Raw genomic sequence first — 20,056 nt, forward strand, 5'->3', positions numbered from 1 at the left:
AGTCTCTTTAATAAATGGTTCTAGAAAAACAAGATCTTTGCTTGTAGGCCCTTATCTTACATAATACCTCAAAATCAACTCAAAGTGGACTAAAGACTTAAACTAAGACCTGAAACTATAAAACTCCTGGAAGAAAACAAGCAGAAAGTTTCACAGCATATGTTTTGGCAATGATTGCCTAGATATGATACTAAAATCATAGGCAACAAAAAACAAAATAAACAAGTGGAGCTTCATCAAACTAAAATTCTGTGTACAGCAGAGCAAACAATCAACAGAGTGAAATGGTAACCTATGGAATAAGAGCTAATTCATGCAAACCCTTTCTATACATTCAGAATGTATAAAGAACTGCTCACCCAATTGAAATAAAAAGAACTATTCAAATTTATTACTATAAATAAGTAAATAAAAGGTAAATAAATAAATAAATGAACAAATAATAACTTGATCAAAAATGAGCTAAGAACTTGAATAAAATTTTTGCTAAAGGAGACATATAAATGGCCCACTGGTACATGAAAAAATAATAGTCACTCTTACTAATCACTAAAAAAATGTAAATTAAATCCCAATGAGAAATCACCTCATACCTGTCAGGCTGTTTATGAGCAAAAACAAAAACAAAAGACAATGAGTGTTAGTGATGGATTGGAGAAATTGGGCCCCTGGTACACTATTGGTGGGGATCATAATGATGCAGTTGCTATGAAAAAAACAGTGTGAATGGTCCTCAATAAATTAAAATCAGAACTACCACATGATCTGGAAAGCCTGATTCTGGGCATTTATGTAAAGGAATTGAAATCAGGAGATTGACAAAATATGAGCATTCCTATGTTCAATGCAGCACTATTCAAAATAGCTGAGATGTCAAAACAGCCGGAGTCCATTCTCAGATGAATGGATAAATCAAGTGTGGTCTATACATACAATGGGATTACTGCTCAGCTTTATAAAAGAAGGAAGTTATGCAATGTGTGACAACAGAAATAAAACGTAACATTATGCGAAGTAAAATAAGCCAGTTTCAAACAGAAACATAGCTTGATTGTACTTATGTGAGGTAAACAAACAGAATAAAAAGAGTGAAACGAGGCCAACTCAGAAAGTCAAAGGTTGAATGTTTTCTCTGATAGGTGAAAATAAAATAAAATAGCAAAAACACAAAATGTTAGCAAAGATATGAAGAATCTTTATCACTAGTGCAATTGGTGATGAGGCTGTAAACGAGTACAGCTGTTTTGGAAAACAGTTTGGCTTTAAAAAATAAATTCATAGATGATTATAGTACAGTAATGAGACTCCTAAACATTTGTCCCCAAGAAATGCAGCATCACATTTGCTTGGAAATCTGCATATGAATATTTATAATAGTTTTTTTCCAAAGTAGCTAGAAAGTAGAAATGACCCAAATGTCCTTCAACAGGTGAGTGATTGAACTGTGTATGCTCATACCATGACACTATACAGCACTAAAAAGGAATGAGCTATTGTTGTAATATAAAAAGCTGAATTAATCACCTGCATTTTATGCAGAATGAAAAAGCCAATCTTCAAAAGTGACATATAGTATTATTTCATTCATGTAACAGCCTTGAAATGACAAAAAATTTTAGAAGTATAGAACAGATTAATGGTTTCCAGTTGTTAGGAATGGGACAGGATTAGGAAGAAAGTGGGTGTGGCCATAGAAGAGAGATCTGAGAGACATCTGTGGTGAGAGTAATGTTCTGAATCTTGGCAGTGGCAATATTCTGGTTATGATTTTTCTTAACATTGTCATTGGAGGAAACTTGGTAAAGGATACATAGGATCTCTCTGGATTATTATTATTATTATTATTATTATTATTATTATTATGTGTATTAGGGATTAAACTCAGTGGCACTCAACTACTGAGCCACATCCCCAGCCCTATTTTGTATTTTATTTAGAGACAGGGTCTCACTGAGTTGCTTAGTGCCTTGCCAGTTGCTGAGGCTGACTTTGAACCTGTGGTCCTCCTATCTCAGCCTCCTGAGCTGCTGGGATAACAGGCATGTGCTACTGCCCCCAGCTCTGCATTATTTTTTTTTTAAATGCATGTGAATCTATAATTCTCAAAATCAAAGGGCTTAATTTTTTAAAAAGAAAACACTTTGGAGTATTTGATGTGAAACCTTAAAGTGCTTTAACAAGTCCAGGGGTGTGCATGAACATTTTCTAAAAAGTTTTCAAACCACAGGAGTTGATAATTTGAACTATATGCTGTTTGGATTTTAAGCTTTCTTTGGCAAACCTAAGTTTTCCTTATGTCATCATATAGAAGTCAATTAATCTCCACATAGAGTTTTGGGTAAATTCCCAATTTTTAGAAAGCACAGTTCTCAAGGTTCCTAGAACATTATTGTTTTATAATCACTCTCTCAAAAGCTGTCAAATCTACATTAACTTAAGATCACACTGTAAACTTTATTTCTTAATTGGGAAAGCCAGCCCTGTATTTAAAATGGGATCTCATCAGGTGGGGCATGGAGAGAATGGAGGAACTTTGATTGGGTATAGAGGAGGAAGGAAGAGGAGGAGGCATGGGGGGTAGGGAAGATGGTGGAATGAGATTAACATCATAATCCTAGGTACATGTGTGGCTGAACATGTGGTGCAACTCTGTACTGTATATAACCAGAGAAATGAAAAGTTGTGCTCCATTTTTGTACAATGATTCAAAATGCATTCTGCTATCATGTATAACTAATTAGAACAAATAAAAATGATAATAAAAATAAATAAAATAAAATGGCATCTCTTAACTAGAACTGTTTATTTCTAGTAGATACATTAAAATTCTTTGTCTCCTAAAAATGATATATCCTGAAATATATGAATAATATCCAGGCATAAGAGAAAATTTTTTTTCAAATTAGTGTAACATTATGGTTTAAGGAAACCTTTAGAAAATTTATGCCCTGGAAAGAATCCAAACTATCAGAAGCAGCCTTTAGCCATAAAGTCCTTTTGATTTCTAGACCAGAGATTACAGATTAAGATTTGAGTACTGTTTTCATGCCTGATTGGTTCCATTATTTTGAACAATTAACTGATACCTTCAGATATTTACATCTTTATACTTTAAAATTGGCAGAATTATCCATAATCCCCTCTTCTCCTTCTCTCACCAGGAAAAGTTTCTAATGTTATAGGTGAAAACATTGGCTATTTAAAGATCCCATTTAGAGAGAGAAAACCCATCCATTCTGCTTGTTCCCGACCTGAGTAGCAGCCAGTGTGTCTCCAGACTCCCCTCGGGCCACCATGGCCTCCTTCTCACTCATCCAGGTTTCCTCTTCCTCCGCGTTCTCCATGAATTGCAGGAATTGTAGGGACTCTTCCAACCGAAGCCCTCTGTGATGGGGTAGTTAGCCAGACAAGGAGAAGAAGGAATGGTTAGCAGTAGGATGACAGCCTGGGGGCCCAGTCTCATCCAAGCAGACCTGCTCCCGCTCTACAAGTTAGCCACGGTCAACCTGGACCAGGTCACAGCCTGCTAGGGGCCTGCTGGTCAGTGGGGCAGATCTCCTGTGAAACAGAGGAGACTCTTGCCCTAGACGTCCATTTTGAGTCATCACCTACTTTCTAGGAAATCTGCTAAAGAAAGGAAACCTTATGGCCCCCAGAACTAAAATGCTAAGACTTCACTGTCAAAGACTATCCACAGTGTATGATTCAGGAACTACAAAGCTAGAAGCTCCCTTTTTCCACAGGAAGAAATGTTTGTCCCTCACCAACAGGATGGGATTATAGTTGGAAGTTGTGCTGATGTGAAGGACAACACTTGTAAGAAATTAGTGATAAAAGACAGCTGCATGTCAGGGCAGGAAGAAAGGTATTTTCAGAACAGAGGTAGTGATCATTTCTGTGTAGGGTAAATGGTGGACAGCTTCACGGAAGAGTTGGGTTTTGAGCAGGGACTTGTAAGCTAAGCAGTCAGAGAGGGTGGTCAAAGCATCCTCCCAACAGCTGCCTAACAAATGAAGCCCATAGGAAGATAGCTGGGCCTCCCACTCACCGGTCCTTGGCCAACTCTTTGAGTTTCTCCCAGTGTTGAACAAACTGAGCCAGCCGCTCCTGGATTTCCTCTTGCCCCACAGCATCCTTGTCTCCCAGCTTCTCGGCCATATCCAACACATTCTGAAGGACACACCCATCCATTTCACATCACTCCACAATCTCTCCCCATTCAGCCACAGTCCCTGGAAAAGTACCGAGGCCTTCCTACCCTTTGGATCATTTATAACCTCCTATAACTGTCTTCATGCCTGACTGGCTCCATTACTTTGGACAGTTGGGGTAGTCCTAGAAACCCTGGGAGCAGGAAGGGAACTGCAGCAAGGTCTGCCCTGCTAAACGTTTCCAAGTATTTTGGCAAATACCTTGGTGCTTGCATTATGCTTATACAGCACATGAGCTGCTTTATAGACTATTCATGGTCACACGTGGACTCTGCTGCCAGGTCAGACCCAGAGTATCCTTCTTCCCATAAGGCTAACATACAGCCTTACCAGATGTCCCAACCTGCATCCCAATTGTAACTGACTTCCCAACACTGCTAAAAATGCTCCTTCCAGGGAACAGCACAACCTCTTGTCTAGAATCCTTCTATTCAGAGAAGATAAAATGTGGTCGAAAAAAAGAACAACTGTGAACTGTATTACTAACTCTCTGTGACCTTGGAATAAATTCTGCATTCACATTTTGCAGCACCAACATATTTGACTATACCATGAGAGACAGCTAGCTATTAGAATATTTTCTCTCTTCAGGTCTGATCATTCTGTTCCCACCTGGATCGCAGGTTCATGTGCCACCAGCTCTCCCTCCAGGCGTTTGTGTTTCTTCAGTAAGTTCTGAACGCCCTGCAGATCCCTCCCATAGTCCTGGGAGCTGACTCGTGCCAGTTTCTCCCTGAAACCAAGGAAAAAATAAAAAAAAATTGAAGTTTAGATGTCCAAGATCACTCAAGAGCAATAGTTTTCTAAGTGTATGTGTGCGGGGAGGTGGTGAATTCTGGAATATTCTAATGTTAATAGCCAAAAGGTAAGTAGTGGCTGATGTTTTCAGCATAAAAATTGAGTGGTGCTAGTACAAACTAAAATACTGATATCCACTGTGGACACACCTGTAAAAAAGCCTTCCCATGAATCATTTTTCCTGTCTACTTTTGTATATTTTCTTTGCTTAAGAACATACACTAATGCTACTCTTGTGGGGGGTGGGGAGTAACAATGTGCATGACCTCTATGGCTTTTATTATTTTCCTCTATCAATTTCAATAAAAACTTAGCTAGACTAGTTTTTAAAGAGTTGGTATTATAGGGGTCATGAAATTTAAATGGCTCCAATATTAGAACATCATCATGAAATACAGGATAATAAATAAGATGATGCTATTTTAAGGTATCCTCTTTGCTGCCCTATGTACTATGTTTCCATCTAATTCATTCATTACTCATAAGAATAAGCAGATCTGCAGAAGAGAAGCAAGATGCAACAGGAATATGGGCAGAATCTTTTAATTTTCTAAGAGTTCCCCAGTCATATTTTTTATAAGAAAAGTAGAATTAGTAATGAAACCATGGTAGATAGTGTATAACATTCTCTGTTTTATGTCCAGTTCAGTGTTACTAGGTAACACTGGATATAGACTGAATAGAGCCAATGATCTTAGCTGGGTAATCTATAAATACTCAGCTCAGTGAGTATTACATGTTCTATGAACTATATAGAGCAAACATATATGGCTTCAAAATTTGGTTCCCTACATGTATATGAACTGCTCACCACTCCCTCCACATTTCTCTTCTTCTGTCTAAATCCAGTAAGGGAATTTGGGAAAAAATATAAAACCAATATTAACTTTAAGCAGAGACAAACATGATTAAAATGCCATACAAATTTTACACTGAAATTTCATTAGGTGGTTTTCTAGTCACATCTCTTGGATCATCCACACATTGTGAGTTGGACTGGGGATACGTACTTGATCCAGGATTCCTCATCATCTAGTTCTTGGAAGAACTGGAACAAGGCATAGGCCTCTTTCAGTTTCTCATGATGGGCACTTGCCAAGTTCTGGACATTTTCAAAGCGCGAGTTGATACTATCCCTTTTCTCCACAATCTGCTCAATGTTGAAAGTTCCACTGGAGAGCAGATCCTCAGCCAAGTTGTTCAGGTCCTTGAGTGCCTCCTAGAAAACCCCAGCATGCTCAGTGAATGGTATTGTATAGACCCCAGACTTTAAACATCCCTGGTCCTGGTTCAAAGACCAGGGCAAATAGATTGTTTTTAAAAAGTAGTTTGAATTAAGCTGGGCAGGTAACTTATACCTGTAATCCCAGCAACTCAGGGTGCTAAAGCAGAAGGACTGCAAGTTTGAGGCCAGGCTCAGCAACTTAGTGAGACCCTATCTTATAACAAAAATCAAAAGGGACTTGGGATAGAGCTCAGTCATAGATAGAGCACCCCCTGGGCTCAATCCCCAATGCCATATACACATAAAAAAAGGTAGTGAAATTGATGTTCTATACTATTATCTGTTTTACACATATTTGTCTATGTTCAGATTGAATAAGAGTTAGATCAGAGAGCGATACAGATAGCATGACTCTATTACTCAAACTGTACATTTACTCTGTGTCTCCTGGTTCTTCCTTCTGATTTTCACCTTTATCCATAGCTAGAAAATGAGATCTTGGGGAATAATCTCACCATACAGGACTATCTTCCTTTAGAGCAAAATACTAAATGAGAAACAACTGTATTGGTAGAAAGCTTAGTTTGCCCACAGAACACACCCAGACCCTTCCCATCCTAACACAGCCTCCTAGTTATACAACAGGAGGTACCACCAAGGACTGAAGACTTTAATCTAGAAAGCCTTTGACTTCTTATCCTTTCTTCATATCCTTTACTACTAAATAAAAATGACACCATAAATGTCTGTCTGAAATGAACACCTGGTCACTGTTCACAGGGCAAATTTTTGGTTGGTATTAGGTTGCAAATGGAATTCTTCACAGGTTTTCTAGAGTGTATATGTATTTCAAATTCACTGTACATGTTCCAAATGATTTTTTTTTCTCTCTCTCTAATTCTGTAAAATAAAGTTGCATTTTCTTTCAAAGGCCAGATCAAATATATAGCTATGGAAAAACTCCCGGAAGTGGATCTTAAAAAGCTGTCTTGTTTGTCTTTTTACTGATGCATGTATATAAACTAGTGAAAAGATAAACAAGGCAGCTTTTAAGATCCACTTGCTGGAGTTTTAGAGTCTGCAGTTCAGTGATAATTGATAGTGACTGTCACAGTGGCTCTGTAGCCCATAGATCTGACCTGGTTAAAATGAATGATGGCTGAGCCATCGTGCTCAGTTTTGCAAGGCTACGTTCTAACTGGTCTCCTAGAAAATAAGGGAAGAAAATAAGAAATGTTTCATCCTATCCAAAGGGTTTCAATACTACTCACCTCTCGAGCCGACATCTCTTTTTCCAACAGCTGATGCTTCTTGAGCAGGTTTTCTGCAGAAGCCAAGTCCTTGGCCTGATCTTTCATGGCCAGAAGTGTCTCTGCCTGGAGACAAAATAATAAGTAATAAAGCTGATAGATGAAAACCGTGTTTAAGGAGAATAAAATTTAGCATCTATTCTACAGTCTTTTCCCAAGAAGGCTCAAGAAAACCATTCACATATAAATTCTTTTATTTAACAAGTGTTCTTGAAACTACCGTGCTCCCACCACCTCCAGGTGCAATTACCTCTGAGAGCCAGAATTCAAAATCCCGGACACTTGTGTTGAACCTCTGCTGGCGGCTAGCCTCATCGAGTTTCTCTCCTTTGTCAATGGTTCTCTCAAGGAGGCTGTCCCAATGTTCCTTTAGCAATTTCAGTTGCTCCTAACTCAAAGAAAGGGAGGATTCTGAGCACTGTGACAACTCGAGAGGATAATGTAGGGAGTTTCTGTATGTCGGGATTAGCCAAAATTTGCTGACAATTGAATGTCAGACATTTCAAACTAGTTATGCTCAATGTGGAAAAACAAGAAGTTTTGGATGACAGGAAACATTTGAAACAAAGATCCTGCACTGATTGCAATGACGGGTATCCAAATGCAAAAAAAAAAAAAAATTCTTGGCAGAGGGATAGAGAATGCAAAGCAAGCATGAGAAGACTTGGGAATTCAGTTGAAAGCTCTCTTGGAGTTCCAGGAGCTAAGTATGATGGGAGAGGTGGTCTGAGCATTACTGCTTTCTTCCTTTCTTGTCTAGAGGGAGGAGGAGTGACCACAGAGCACATGCTGGATCCCTACCCATAGAACAATAAAGAGTCAAAGATTTTTATGCATGTGACTTTGCAGCCCAAAGGTCATCCCAAGCAGAACCTTTACCTCCACGGTCTCTTCATTGCCATCACATGCCTTCCGCTCAATCAGGGAGTTGCCCAAGTCGATGACTCCTTCCACCTGCTCAGTTCGACCCCGAACCTCATTTTCAAAGGTCTGGTGCTTCAGGTATTTCCTCTGAAGGCAAAGCAAAAACTTATCCTTTCATGTAGGTAAGTGAGATTTTTAAAAAATCAGGTATAAAAGGAAGAGTTAATATTTCTATCACATCCAAGATATTGGTGATTTTAAAGGACTTGCTTCATGTTAGACTCAGTATGTGGAGGTGCTCATTCAGCCAACAATGTGAGTGAGACTGGTAAAATTTTCCAAGATTCCTATTTTGAACTTGCCTGAATGTTGGTGGGGTCTTTGTAGGATTCATCACAGGCTATGGGCATCATCTCACTGATCCATTCCTCCAGCTCCTCAAGGTCATGGTAGAATTTTTTCAGATCAGCGTAGTCTCCAAGTTTTGTCCGTTCAGCCATCATTAGGGCTTTGAGCGCATCCCATCTGCGGGAGGGGGCCAGATGATTTTTTTCCATTTTGCAACCTGCTCTTTTTCATTTCCTACTGTTTGACTCTTTTCAGATACAAAATGCAGTGGTTAAATCAGGTAATTTCTAGTGTAATTTCCATGTCTTTCATCCCATGAGTCTAGATCAGACAGTGTTATCATTTGCATCTTTAATGCCTTCTGAAAAGCCCATGTGTTAGGCAATGCAGCAATGTTCAGAAGTGAAATGACCAGTTTCCATTTAATGAATTTATAATCTGAATGGACTCCTGGGTGGTAAGTGTAGGCAGGTGGGGTGTGGCTGAAGGAAATAGGTACCTGAGGATGTGACCTGGGACTATATCTTGCCCCTAGCTCCTCTCCCTCTCTTTGCTTTATAGTTCTCTAAGCAGCTTTCCTTCACCACACCATTCTGCTATGATTCATATGATTCACACCATTCTGCCTCACCTCAGGCCTAGAGCAGTACAGTCAGCCAACCATGCACTGAGAATCTCTGAAACCATGAGCCCCCAATAAACGTTTTCTTTGTCTAAGTTGTTCTTGTCAGGTATTTTGGTCACAGTGATAACACAGACAGCTTCCAAGATGTCAAGATAGTTTAAGGCATCTAGAAAGGACAAAATCTCAGAGTGTCTTCCCCATCATAATGCTAGCAAAGAGGTCACTTTGCTACATCTTCCAGTAGCCTCGGGACTGACCTGCTTAGCACTTGTTGGAGCCGAGTGGTAATCTCTTCCTTTGCATAGTGGTCATCATCTATGAGCTGATCAGCAAAATCTTTTAGGTCATTAATTTTCTCTTCCTGAATAAAGGAAAATAAGAGACCAGGTGCCTGAAGATTAGACTTTGGGTACAATCTCAGACTCCCTCCTAAGGAAGAACAGTAATAACATTTTTCCTTCAGGAGACAGCTCCAAAGGTAAATGCCTTATAGGAAGGTCTACAGGAAGGTGTATTTTAACACAACAGGAGGAAAAATATCTAACAATCTTACTGAGGTGAGCTATCTGTGTGGTAAGGATCTCCCTAAAGAACAGTCATTCCTCATGACTGTTGTCTAGAGTGAGTCCTTCATGGGGCAGGATGTTGAAATAGGTACTAAGAACACAAAGTCAATTTGAATCCTCAAATTTGGGTTTCAGGATGGCAGACTTAAAGTTCAATTACACATAGGACTCGGATAAGACAGTGCCTCGTGTCGGTCCACCTTGCCTGCCTCCAACTTGTCTGTAAGAAGTAAATGTGAGTCAAAATACTCGTAAGTCATGATCCCAGAAAAACGTATAAGATTTCTGTTCTGCTCACAACCATTATCGTTGGAATATTTACATTCCCTGTTCTTACCTGAGCAGTGATTGCTTTCTCCAAATCGTCACGTTTCTTCATCAAGGCCTCTAGGCCATGTAAGGAATCTTTGTCATCCGACCTCAAGGAATTCTCACGCGCTGTCATCCAGCTCTCGACCTGCTCACATTTACCTCGGAACAACTACGGAGGATGAAATTAGAGGTATATTAAATGTTTATTCTGGGTGGACAGAGGAAATGATCTTACCCCTCTCCTGTGACATGAACAGCAAGGATCCTGCAGGGAGTATGTATGTTCTTTTAAGAAACATTCATACAATGAATCTTAGCTATATTGAATTTTCTACTCTTTCCTGAATTTTCTACTCTTTCCTTTATGTGTTCATATAAGCTATAACACCCATATCTTACAACTGGAAGATACTGACTGGTTATTTTCTTTAAGACTCTGCTGAACATTACCCACAGAGTTGGCCTGTGACATTCCCATACTCTTCCCTCCAAAGCTGTAATTATTCCTTCCTCCCTACCCTCAAAGCCTTCAAGAATTTTGTTTTACAAAATGATGTCCTATATTAGAATGATCTGTACTGCATGTCTAATTTTACTACTTAAAAATAGAAACATTAATTTACTAATCTTTGTGACACCGGGGCCTGCACACAGTAGATTCTCAATGAAAACAATCAACCCCTTCATTAATCAATAAATGACAATCATTCCCTGTCATGTCCAGGACTGATCATTTTCTTCTTTATCTCTTCTAACAGGGATAAGAGCAGAGAATAAAACAATAATCAGACTATAGAAAATAATGTTACATAATCAAGAGATGCCCTTGTGTCTACAACATGGGTAGTAGTCTGGGTACTGAGTGACTGTGATATCCAAATATAACTGCTTACAAGGAACAGAGTAGGGCTTCACTACTGGAAATCTGCTGTACCTGCAATTTCAGGCATTGGTCTAGCATCTTCTTGCGTTTTTCCCAAGACTTCTCCAAATCTTCTCTCTTTAGTTGAATATCTTGAAGTTTATTTTCAATCTCAGCTCTATTACGGTGCACACTGTCTATAAGTTCTGTGCCAAAATTTTCTAAGTCCTGGAAAGTGGAGGCCTCTGCCTCCATCTCGCCATGATGCTCCTGTTGGAAAATGGGGAAGTAGACTGGTGAAGCTAATCCTTTTGAATTTTTTTTTAAATGAAGCAAGGTTATCGGGTCAAGTGATTAGTGGTTGTGGGTTTTTAGCCATACCTGGTGTCGCTCTATCAAGATCTCTGTGCCCGTTAAGTCCTCAGCTAGCTCCGGTGATGATACCATGCCACCAATGGCACTCATCCAATTTTCAAGGTCCCTAGAGAAACAGGTATATTGGGATGGACAAAAGACCTTGCCACATTCTACAGGGCTATCTATCCTATAACTTTTTAGAAAATATTTCCAGAATAACATTTTCTATGTCTTCCTATGCTTCCATGTCGTATCATGTTTGGTGTTCTCATTGTGTTAATGATAGCATTACCTTGCATTTGAAAATCTTGTCACACATATTATTTCTTTTAGTTCCTGAAATAATCCTGTAGAGAATTATGAGAACTCTTTTATTTCCATTTTGGAGATAAGGAAGTCAGCTTGGAGAAGGTAAGCAATTTGCTAATGTGGTACAATTAAAACCAGACATATGGACTGTGTTCTTAGAACATTTTCTACCTATCATCTGGACTAGAGCCCAGACCTCTGGAGTTCTGAACAGAACGTATTCCATGACTGCTGTTGATTCCTGTTCCTTCAACAGTTTTCTGGGCTTTAAAGATACAGCTTATGGAATCTTGGGGGAGGAACATCTTTTCTTTTTCCTCTTTTTCCCAAAAAAATCTAATACATGCTTCTGCTCAGCACACATATATATACACACATAAACATATATACATGTCATACATTTCCTACATTACAGATTAAATCAAGGTTTATTTCTTATTGTTTTAGTAGTCAAGAATTTAGACAAGGTAAGCTAAGATTTATTCTTCCAGAGAGCAAATGTCAACCATGCATTGACTTAAAAGTTATCATGATATTAAGATAACAATCCCATAAAGAATATATTTAGTCTTGTTTGCTAAATAGTAATCCTTAAATCTAGGAAAGAGAGGTCTTTTGTTTCTTTATACAATAATTTTTTTCATTTATCCAAACATCTAAGTTTTATTTATTGCTTACTAAGTACCAAATATTTTGAAAAAGATATATCTTTACCTTCTAGGAGATCATACTTTATTTATATTGGGGGTAGGGTAAGCAAATGAGTCATACACACTCATAGCTATTAAAAATGAAATATAAATTATTATAAAGAGATAAAATGAGGTATTAGTGTTTCTCAGAAGCTGAGAACATGACTGTGATTGTGCAATATCGAGGAATAAAAATTTGTAAAAAGGGGCCATCACTTATTCTGGAATCTTAGTAATATATACGGAAATAAATGATCTTAAAGAATGGGTATAGATGTTATTTAATTACACTGTGTGAAAAACTACAGCTTTCCAGAGGTGCTAAAGTGGGGGAGGAGTTACCAAAAGCAACTATAATCATTTAGCTCATTTGCTTCCTTTTCTTCTTCAAAAGCACTACCTTGTGAGTAGCTACTGCCTGGACCTTCAATTCCAAAGACTCCTCCAAGCAGATTGAAACAATGGGGCAGAGTCATCCCACATAGTGTATATTTGCAAGGGGAATTTCATATTGTGAAAACATTCTGACTGTAGCACAACAATGAAAATTCTCTAGGATTTGATTCCAATGTTTCTAAATTTTTCTTTTGCTACTTGTGCTTAACACCCCCAATATAAAAAACCTATTCTCCAGTTTCCCCAGCCTTTCTTACCCTCACAGTTTTGCCCATTCCTGTCTGTATGAATAGCATTCTCTTTTACCAAAATCCTGAGTGATATGTAATCAAATGCTACTTCCTCTAGAGTGCAGGGAATCTCATCTGTTCCCTCTATCTCTGAACTTCCATGGCTATTTGCTAGGATGTGTGTTTTGTAATGTTTCACCATCGTTGTCCACATTCTTCTCTGTCTCTCCAGTGGTAAGAAAGCCCCCTTGATCTTCATCTCAGGATATATAGCTCCTCGTTTGTGCCATATACTTTGCAGAAGGTCATTAGTTGGCCTATATGACCTCACATTTCTTCAAACATCAATCTTTTATGGCCTGAAGTACTGAATTTAACATTTTTGTGCCTCACCAGAGGCAATATTTGGCCAGCGTGGTACCTTCCAAACCCATGGGTTGATGGCACCTCTACCCAGAGTGTTCCTCCAGGCTCTACTTAGGGCCAGATATGAAAATTGCTCACCCACAGGGTGAAAATCCACCTTGTGAACTTTACCTGGCCTTGCTGAGGAACAGGTAGAATTTCTGGGCCTCATTCAGGTTCTCTTTACGATCTTCTGTAAGCACCTGCAGGTCATTCCAGGCCTCATTCAGCTCTGTTCGCCGTCTCTGCAGGTCCTCAATGGCATCTTGGTGGGATTCACTGAGCCGCTCTGCTGTCTCTCCCAGTATGGTCACCTGGGGAGGTGCAAGAGCTCTGGCAATCACACTATTGTAGAACCTGATTCTTAGCAAATAAGAGTCCTGAGTCCTGGTCTTAATCTCCCCAAATAGATGCCAGCAATGTACCATCACATCTTACTAATTCATAAAATAATATCAACCTCTTAGTTTACATGATAACTTTCTGAAGTACTCAAAATTGACCTTACCATTTTTATTTTAAAAGTAACAAGTTTTGGAGAAAGATGGTTAAATGACTCTTCTGGCTAGTAGCAAAACCAGGGTACCAAAGGATCCTTATTCTTTTAATGAAGATATTTCCAATATTGATATTTTCTGTTCTTCTTTTTGCTCTGTATAATAAGGCCAAGCTTCGTGTTGCTTCCAGTGTATCTGGAAAGCTCTACTCTTCTTTTGTGTTTTGGATTAGGAGTAAGGTTATTCAACTCCTGACTGAGAAAACATTGCCCAAAGCTCAGGCATAGCCCTAGCCATCCTGGGTATGCATAGTTGCTATTTCTCCTAGGTCACTGTCCTGTAACTAATTGCCTCAACTTCTGATCACTCGATACCCACTAAACAGGCAAGAGGACATTAAATACTTAGATGGTGGCAGTTCAATGCATTTTTCTTGATGTTAATGGTCTTGGGGGTATGTCTTTTTATTGGTCTTGCTTTGGGGACAGAGTGCAAGAACAAGTATCATGCAAGATAAAGAAACAAAAGCATAAGACTGGAAAAGAAAGCAAAATAGGGGGCATTGATATGGTTATAAAAGCAAAGAGGAAGGTGCTGAGAAAGCTCAGAAGCACACAGCTCACCTTTTCCCCCAAAGGGATGAGGTCTCTCTCAAAGCTCTCATGTTGTCGCTGAAGCGCCTGAACACTGATCAGGTCAGAACCAGGGTCAGCAGCCCTGAGGGCCTGGCACTTCTTCTCAATCTGTTCCTTTGTGTCATCTATATCTCTGGTCCACAAGAGAATAAAAGACTTTAGGAATAATGATGTGTACCAAAGAGAAACTGACCAGGCTCAGAAGGAAGTCACTACTGCCATGTTACCAAATCTACCACCTTCACCTCTATCACCAATACCACCAGCACCACCACCAGCACCACCAACACCTCCATCACCACCTCCACCATTTCCACTATCATCACAACTGCTACCTTTACCACCGTCACAATCACTATCACTATCAATACCACCACCACCATCACCACCTCTACCTCTTCCACTAACACACCATGACTACTACTTCCACCACATTTACTACCAACATCACATCACCTCTCCCACCGCCATTACCATCACCACCACCACCACCAATGCTTACCAGAATAATATCAATGCCAGATGGTGAAGCCTACATTGAATCAAGAGGTCTAACTTCAGAGCCAAGTGTTTAACAATCATATTCATGCTTTCTCTTTTCAGCTATTCTAAAGAGCCCTATCCACCTGAATCTCTGCTTTCCCCTTCCTCGCATCTGTAACACACATAGGAAGGTATTTGGTTTATGTTTTGTTCATTTGTTTAATTCTTGTATGTGTGGTTATACCTCTTAGTACAAGTATGGATTTGGTAACCAAAGGCAAAAATGTATTCAATGAACAAAGTCAATGTGATGGTCTGTTGTCCTTTACTGTCTGCTTCTAGTCTAGGACCATAATTATTTATACCATTTGTTTATACTTCAAATCGATGCACTATCATGAAAGCATTCATAAAATATTAACTATGTGCCAGGGCCCAAGCCAGACATGAGAAAACTAAAGTTGGAGCTAGGCATGGTGGTACATGCTTATAATCCCAGTTACTCTGGAGGCTGAGGCAGGAGGTTTGCAAGTCCCAGGCCAGTCTGAGAATTTAGGAAGATCCTGTCTCAAAAGTTAAAAAAAAAAAAAGGGCTAGGATTGTGGCTCAGAGGTAGAGCACTTGCCTAGCACGGGCGGGACCCGGGTTTGATCCTCAGCACCAAATAAGAATAAAGGCATTGTGTTGTGTAAATCTACACCTAAAAAATAAATATTAAAAAAAGTTAACAAAAATCTTTTTAAGGATCTAGGGGAGTAGCTTAATGTAAAAACACCTCTGGATTCAATACTTAGTACCACAAAAAATAAAATAATAATACATTCAATACATAAAAAAATAAATTGAAGTAGGTTGTCTTGGAGTATTTAATGTGCCAAGTGAGGAATCTATTTCTAAAAAAGCCTGATTCCTATTTGCAAACTGTCTCTAGCTCATAAAAAAAGGGTTACACGAATAGGTATCATTATCACAGTGTTATAGTGTTATGGTTTAGATCTGAAATGTCCCCCCAAAAAACTCATATATTAGGCAATGCATCAGTGTTCAGAAGGGAAAAGATAAATTACCGTAGTTTTGACTTCATCTGTGCATTAATCCACATGATGGACTGATCATCTGAATGGACTACTGGTTGGTAACTGTAAGCAGGTAGGGCATGGCTTACAGGAAAGGGTCACTAGGGGCATGGGCTAGGCAACTAGATCTGGTCCCTTTCTCTCTTTTTTCCTGCTTCCTCGCTGCTATGTGCTAAGTACTTTCCTCCTCCAAGCCGGCTGATGTTCTGCCTCCCCTCAGACCCAGAGAAATGGAGATGGCCAACCATAAGCAGAATCCTCTGTGAAGTCAAACAAACTTCTCCTCCTCTAGTTGTTCACATTGGTAGATATTTTTGCCACAGCAATGAAAAGCTGACTAGACACATCGTTACTGGACTTGTGAGTTATGTGAGTGTTTTCTAGAGTAGCACTGCATTTTAGAATTAATTCTTACCTGTGAAACATCTCCACAGCATGTGCACTGCCTAGCAGCTGCTGCTGTTCATCTGCAAGCCTCTGCAAGGAATCCCAGCATGTGTTCAATTCCTAAAAGAAGAGCCACATCAGACTTTGGACAAGGAGTTGGTTCAGATAGCTCAATGGCGTCTATGACTAGCTGGATTTAAATCATTGCTTTCATGTTATCTCCTTCAGAAATCACCTTGCTTTATTTTTTTCTCAGACAGGCTGGGCTTGGTCTTATGTTGGTGCATCAGAGAAAGGTATTTCTTTTCTTCCAAATTGATGATTCCCAGTTGGACTCATCAACCCTGGAGCCATAATTGATGCTTGCTATCACTAGACCATATTATATATAACCTCTGAAAAATGAGCAAAATGTGTTGCCTTGGTATTTAGAATCTGCTACAGTTCTCTGGGGCAAGCATAATACCTTTCTGCATTCTGAATTGAATAGACCTAGTGGTCTAAGAGCCTTACTTTCTTTTTTATTTTCATGCACATTACTTTTTCTCTTATCCATGACAATCACCATGGGATAAAGAAGGGAGTTCTTCTTTACTAGTTTATGACAACTCACAGACTGGACTTTCTATTAAATTTTGTTAGTCTTTTATGCAGTCATAGGTCAAGACACAGATCAGATGAAGAATTTTCTCTCTCTCTCATCTCTATTCCTTCTCTTCTCCTTCTTCGTTACATTTATGAGAACCCAACTCTTCCAGGAAACTTTCTTGATACTCTTCCCCATATCACAGCTTCTTTATCTGCACTTTCTTTGCATTCATGTATTTGAGCATTGGATCTCTTATGTGAGTGGTAATAAAAGGGAAGTGATTGTTATAATTTAAGAATTTCATATCAGTTCAAGTGTATGTATTTCAAAATTTTAATTTAAAAGTTATATTTGGGATAGGGATGGAAGGCAAAACTTTATGTTCAGCTTTATGAAACATAGCACAGAAAATTAAAAGAAAATTTAGAGATTTTGCTATCTGACACTCTTGCTTTTCAGATGTGGACACTGAAGATCTCAGAAATGAAACGAGTTGCCCAAGAACACATAGTGAGACAGGGATAGGGCCAGCACTTAAGCTCAGTTTTCCTGATGCCAAATGCAATAGTCTCTAAACTTCCTAAAACTGCTTCTTGAAACTAAATCTCAATTTCTGGTCCCAATACTTTTGTCTTCCTCCCTTCACCAAAACAGTACCGATGTGAGAAAACAGAGGACATTCAGCAAATCATAGTAAACAAACATTCTCTAGTTAAGTTCATTTAGACAACAAAAATGGCTGAACTCCTTGGACCTTTGCTATAGTCAGTTTCACACTGCTGTCCACTCCTGCATATCCTAACTGATCCGTTGACTATTTTACTATTAGAGTAAAATGATGACACCAAGGCCAAATCTCAGTTACCTGCCGAATGTGAGCTCCTTCTGGTGTCAGAAGTTTTTCCCACAGCAGATCATCAGCCACCTTGTTGATGTCCCTTAGCCGAGGCTCATTGGTCTTTAAATCCTGGATGAGAAAATTTGTCCAAAACAATGTCAATCCTCTTCTCAAAAATATTCCATATCTATCTGTTCATCTTCATATCCATTTGGCTAAGTATTATTAAAACATATAGGTATCCTCACTTACATTACACAAGCTGCTTTCTTCTCAGCTGCCACTGAGAAAATACTCTTAAACTCCCTGACACCCCGTAACTATCAAACATTGCCAAGAGAACTATTATTCATCGGAAGTAGGAAGCATATCCACCTTCTTAGATTTCTTAAAATCTTCCCCTATATTGAATTTTGCTGTCAGATGTATCTGTACCTGAGTTGTGTAATATTATTTTCTATCCTTATAAATACCTCCATCTTTATAGAATTTCATTGACTGAGTTATTATTTTTCTATATTAAAGGATATTGTAAAAATCATCACAAAGGAGCACACACACTATCTATATACATGCACACACACATATACACACACACATGCACACAATGAGAAATATCATAAGAAAAAGGAAGGAAGGAAGAAATTTATATTCAGTGCTAGGTAAGACAATGTAATAAAAATAAGAGGAAAAAAGGTGATCACAAGATTTTAGCTAGGTAAATACTCAGAAATTTTCTCACTATAAACTCAGGTCGTTCTTCTCTTCCCACCCCAATCTCTGTCCCATGATTAGACTCTCCACAAAGTTTCATCTTAACACCCCATTTCACCCTGGGCATGAAGAATACACTATGATACAGGGCAAGTTTTGAGGAATTCTGGGAGATTGGCACACCCAAGAGGATTTGGGAGTGGCAGAGACTGTAGGCTTGAAAGTTAGAGTAGCTAGTTTCTTCTTCTTTATTTCCTAACCAATGACTAACAACTACAATAAACTGGGGAAGATCTAAATTGTGGAGTTCTCAGTAGCATTGCAGAGAGCATTCAATAAGTATTAAATCAATTAAAGAGTCATGTAGGAGGAAACATAGAATAAAAAGAGATGATGATAAGTCTCAAAAGGTGTCTAGAGAAAGCTCTTCTTTCTTTCCTTTTTTTGAGGGATGGGGGAAGAAGATGGGAAGGGAGGAAGGAAGGAAATAATGTTTGGTTTTTTTTTTTTATCAACTTGGTTTTCTTTAGACTTTATGACCATAAAGACAATGGTAAAATATTGGGCTGGGATTTTAAATATATTTCTCATCAGCAGTCAAATAATAAGATACCAGGGATTGAACTCAGGGGCACTCAACCCCTGAGCCACATCCCAGCACTATTTTGTATTTTATTTAGACACAGAGTCTCACTTAGTTGCTTAGCACATCACTGTTGCTGAGGCTGACTTTGAACTCAGGATCCTCCTGCCTCAGCCTCCTGAGCCACTGGGATTATAGGTGTGCACCACCACACCCAGTGATAGCTCCTCTTTCTTACCCTTTGGAATTCATCAAACTTTTTCTGCAGTTCCCAAACATCATCAAGTTCCACTCCAGTGTTTTCTGCTTTTTTCTCTTGAATCCACTCCAGCATGTCCCCTGCCTCATAGGCCAAAAGAAATTCATTATAACGTTGTAGTAGGCGACGTCTGCGTTCTTCTGCCCGATCACAGAGAGAGCGGTACCTGGGTGGAAAAGTTACGGAGATGAGAAAATGGAATAAAAGGTGGAAAAGATACAGAAGAGTAGAGAGTGAAAGAGACAAAAAGGAAAGGAAGAATAAAATCAAAAGATCAGTAAAGGAGTGGGTGAAATTAAGATGGCACAAAATAAAGCATTAGGAGCAGAGAGATAAACACAGTATCACATTTAATAACAATGAAAATGTTAGGGACCTGAAAGTATGGCTGGCAGCATCCCTTCCTCTTCTATCAAAGTGAAATTCTTACGTGCTGCCTAGATATTAAACAAGTAAACAAAGGCCACATTGGATGTCAGAAGACA

General features: G+C 39.0%; 1 protein-coding gene across 1 annotated transcript in view; it reads right to left on the reverse strand.

Annotated features, from left to right (window-relative positions):
* Spta1 (spectrin alpha, erythrocytic 1) overlaps positions 1–20,056 on the reverse strand; it is a 79,979-nt gene that overhangs the window by 16,953 nt on the left and 42,970 nt on the right. The window contains exons 23-39 of the mRNA XM_046429067.2: positions 19,551–19,737; positions 18,043–18,144; positions 16,617–16,708; positions 14,631–14,775; positions 13,643–13,824; positions 11,503–11,602; positions 11,194–11,391; positions 10,285–10,428; positions 9,639–9,742; positions 8,771–8,933; positions 8,424–8,555; positions 7,795–7,932; positions 7,506–7,610; positions 6,020–6,228; positions 4,824–4,944; positions 4,049–4,170; positions 3,252–3,384 (exon numbers count right to left, since the gene is read on the reverse strand). Of these exons, the coding sequence (XP_046285023.1) occupies positions 3,252–3,384; positions 4,049–4,170; positions 4,824–4,944; positions 6,020–6,228; positions 7,506–7,610; positions 7,795–7,932; positions 8,424–8,555; positions 8,771–8,933; positions 9,639–9,742; positions 10,285–10,428; positions 11,194–11,391; positions 11,503–11,602; positions 13,643–13,824; positions 14,631–14,775; positions 16,617–16,708; positions 18,043–18,144; positions 19,551–19,737 (2,377 nt within the window). The remainder of the gene's footprint in view (positions 1–3,251; positions 3,385–4,048; positions 4,171–4,823; positions 4,945–6,019; positions 6,229–7,505; positions 7,611–7,794; positions 7,933–8,423; positions 8,556–8,770; positions 8,934–9,638; positions 9,743–10,284; positions 10,429–11,193; positions 11,392–11,502; positions 11,603–13,642; positions 13,825–14,630; positions 14,776–16,616; positions 16,709–18,042; positions 18,145–19,550; positions 19,738–20,056) is intronic.

Source organism: Marmota monax, unplaced genomic scaffold (assembly GCF_021218885.2).
Source record: "Marmota monax isolate L192 unplaced genomic scaffold, Marmota_monax_Labrador192_F-V1.1 WCK01_AAM20220418_F8-fsc00145, whole genome shotgun sequence".
NCBI classification, from domain to species: Eukaryota; Metazoa; Chordata; class Mammalia; order Rodentia; family Sciuridae; genus Marmota; species Marmota monax.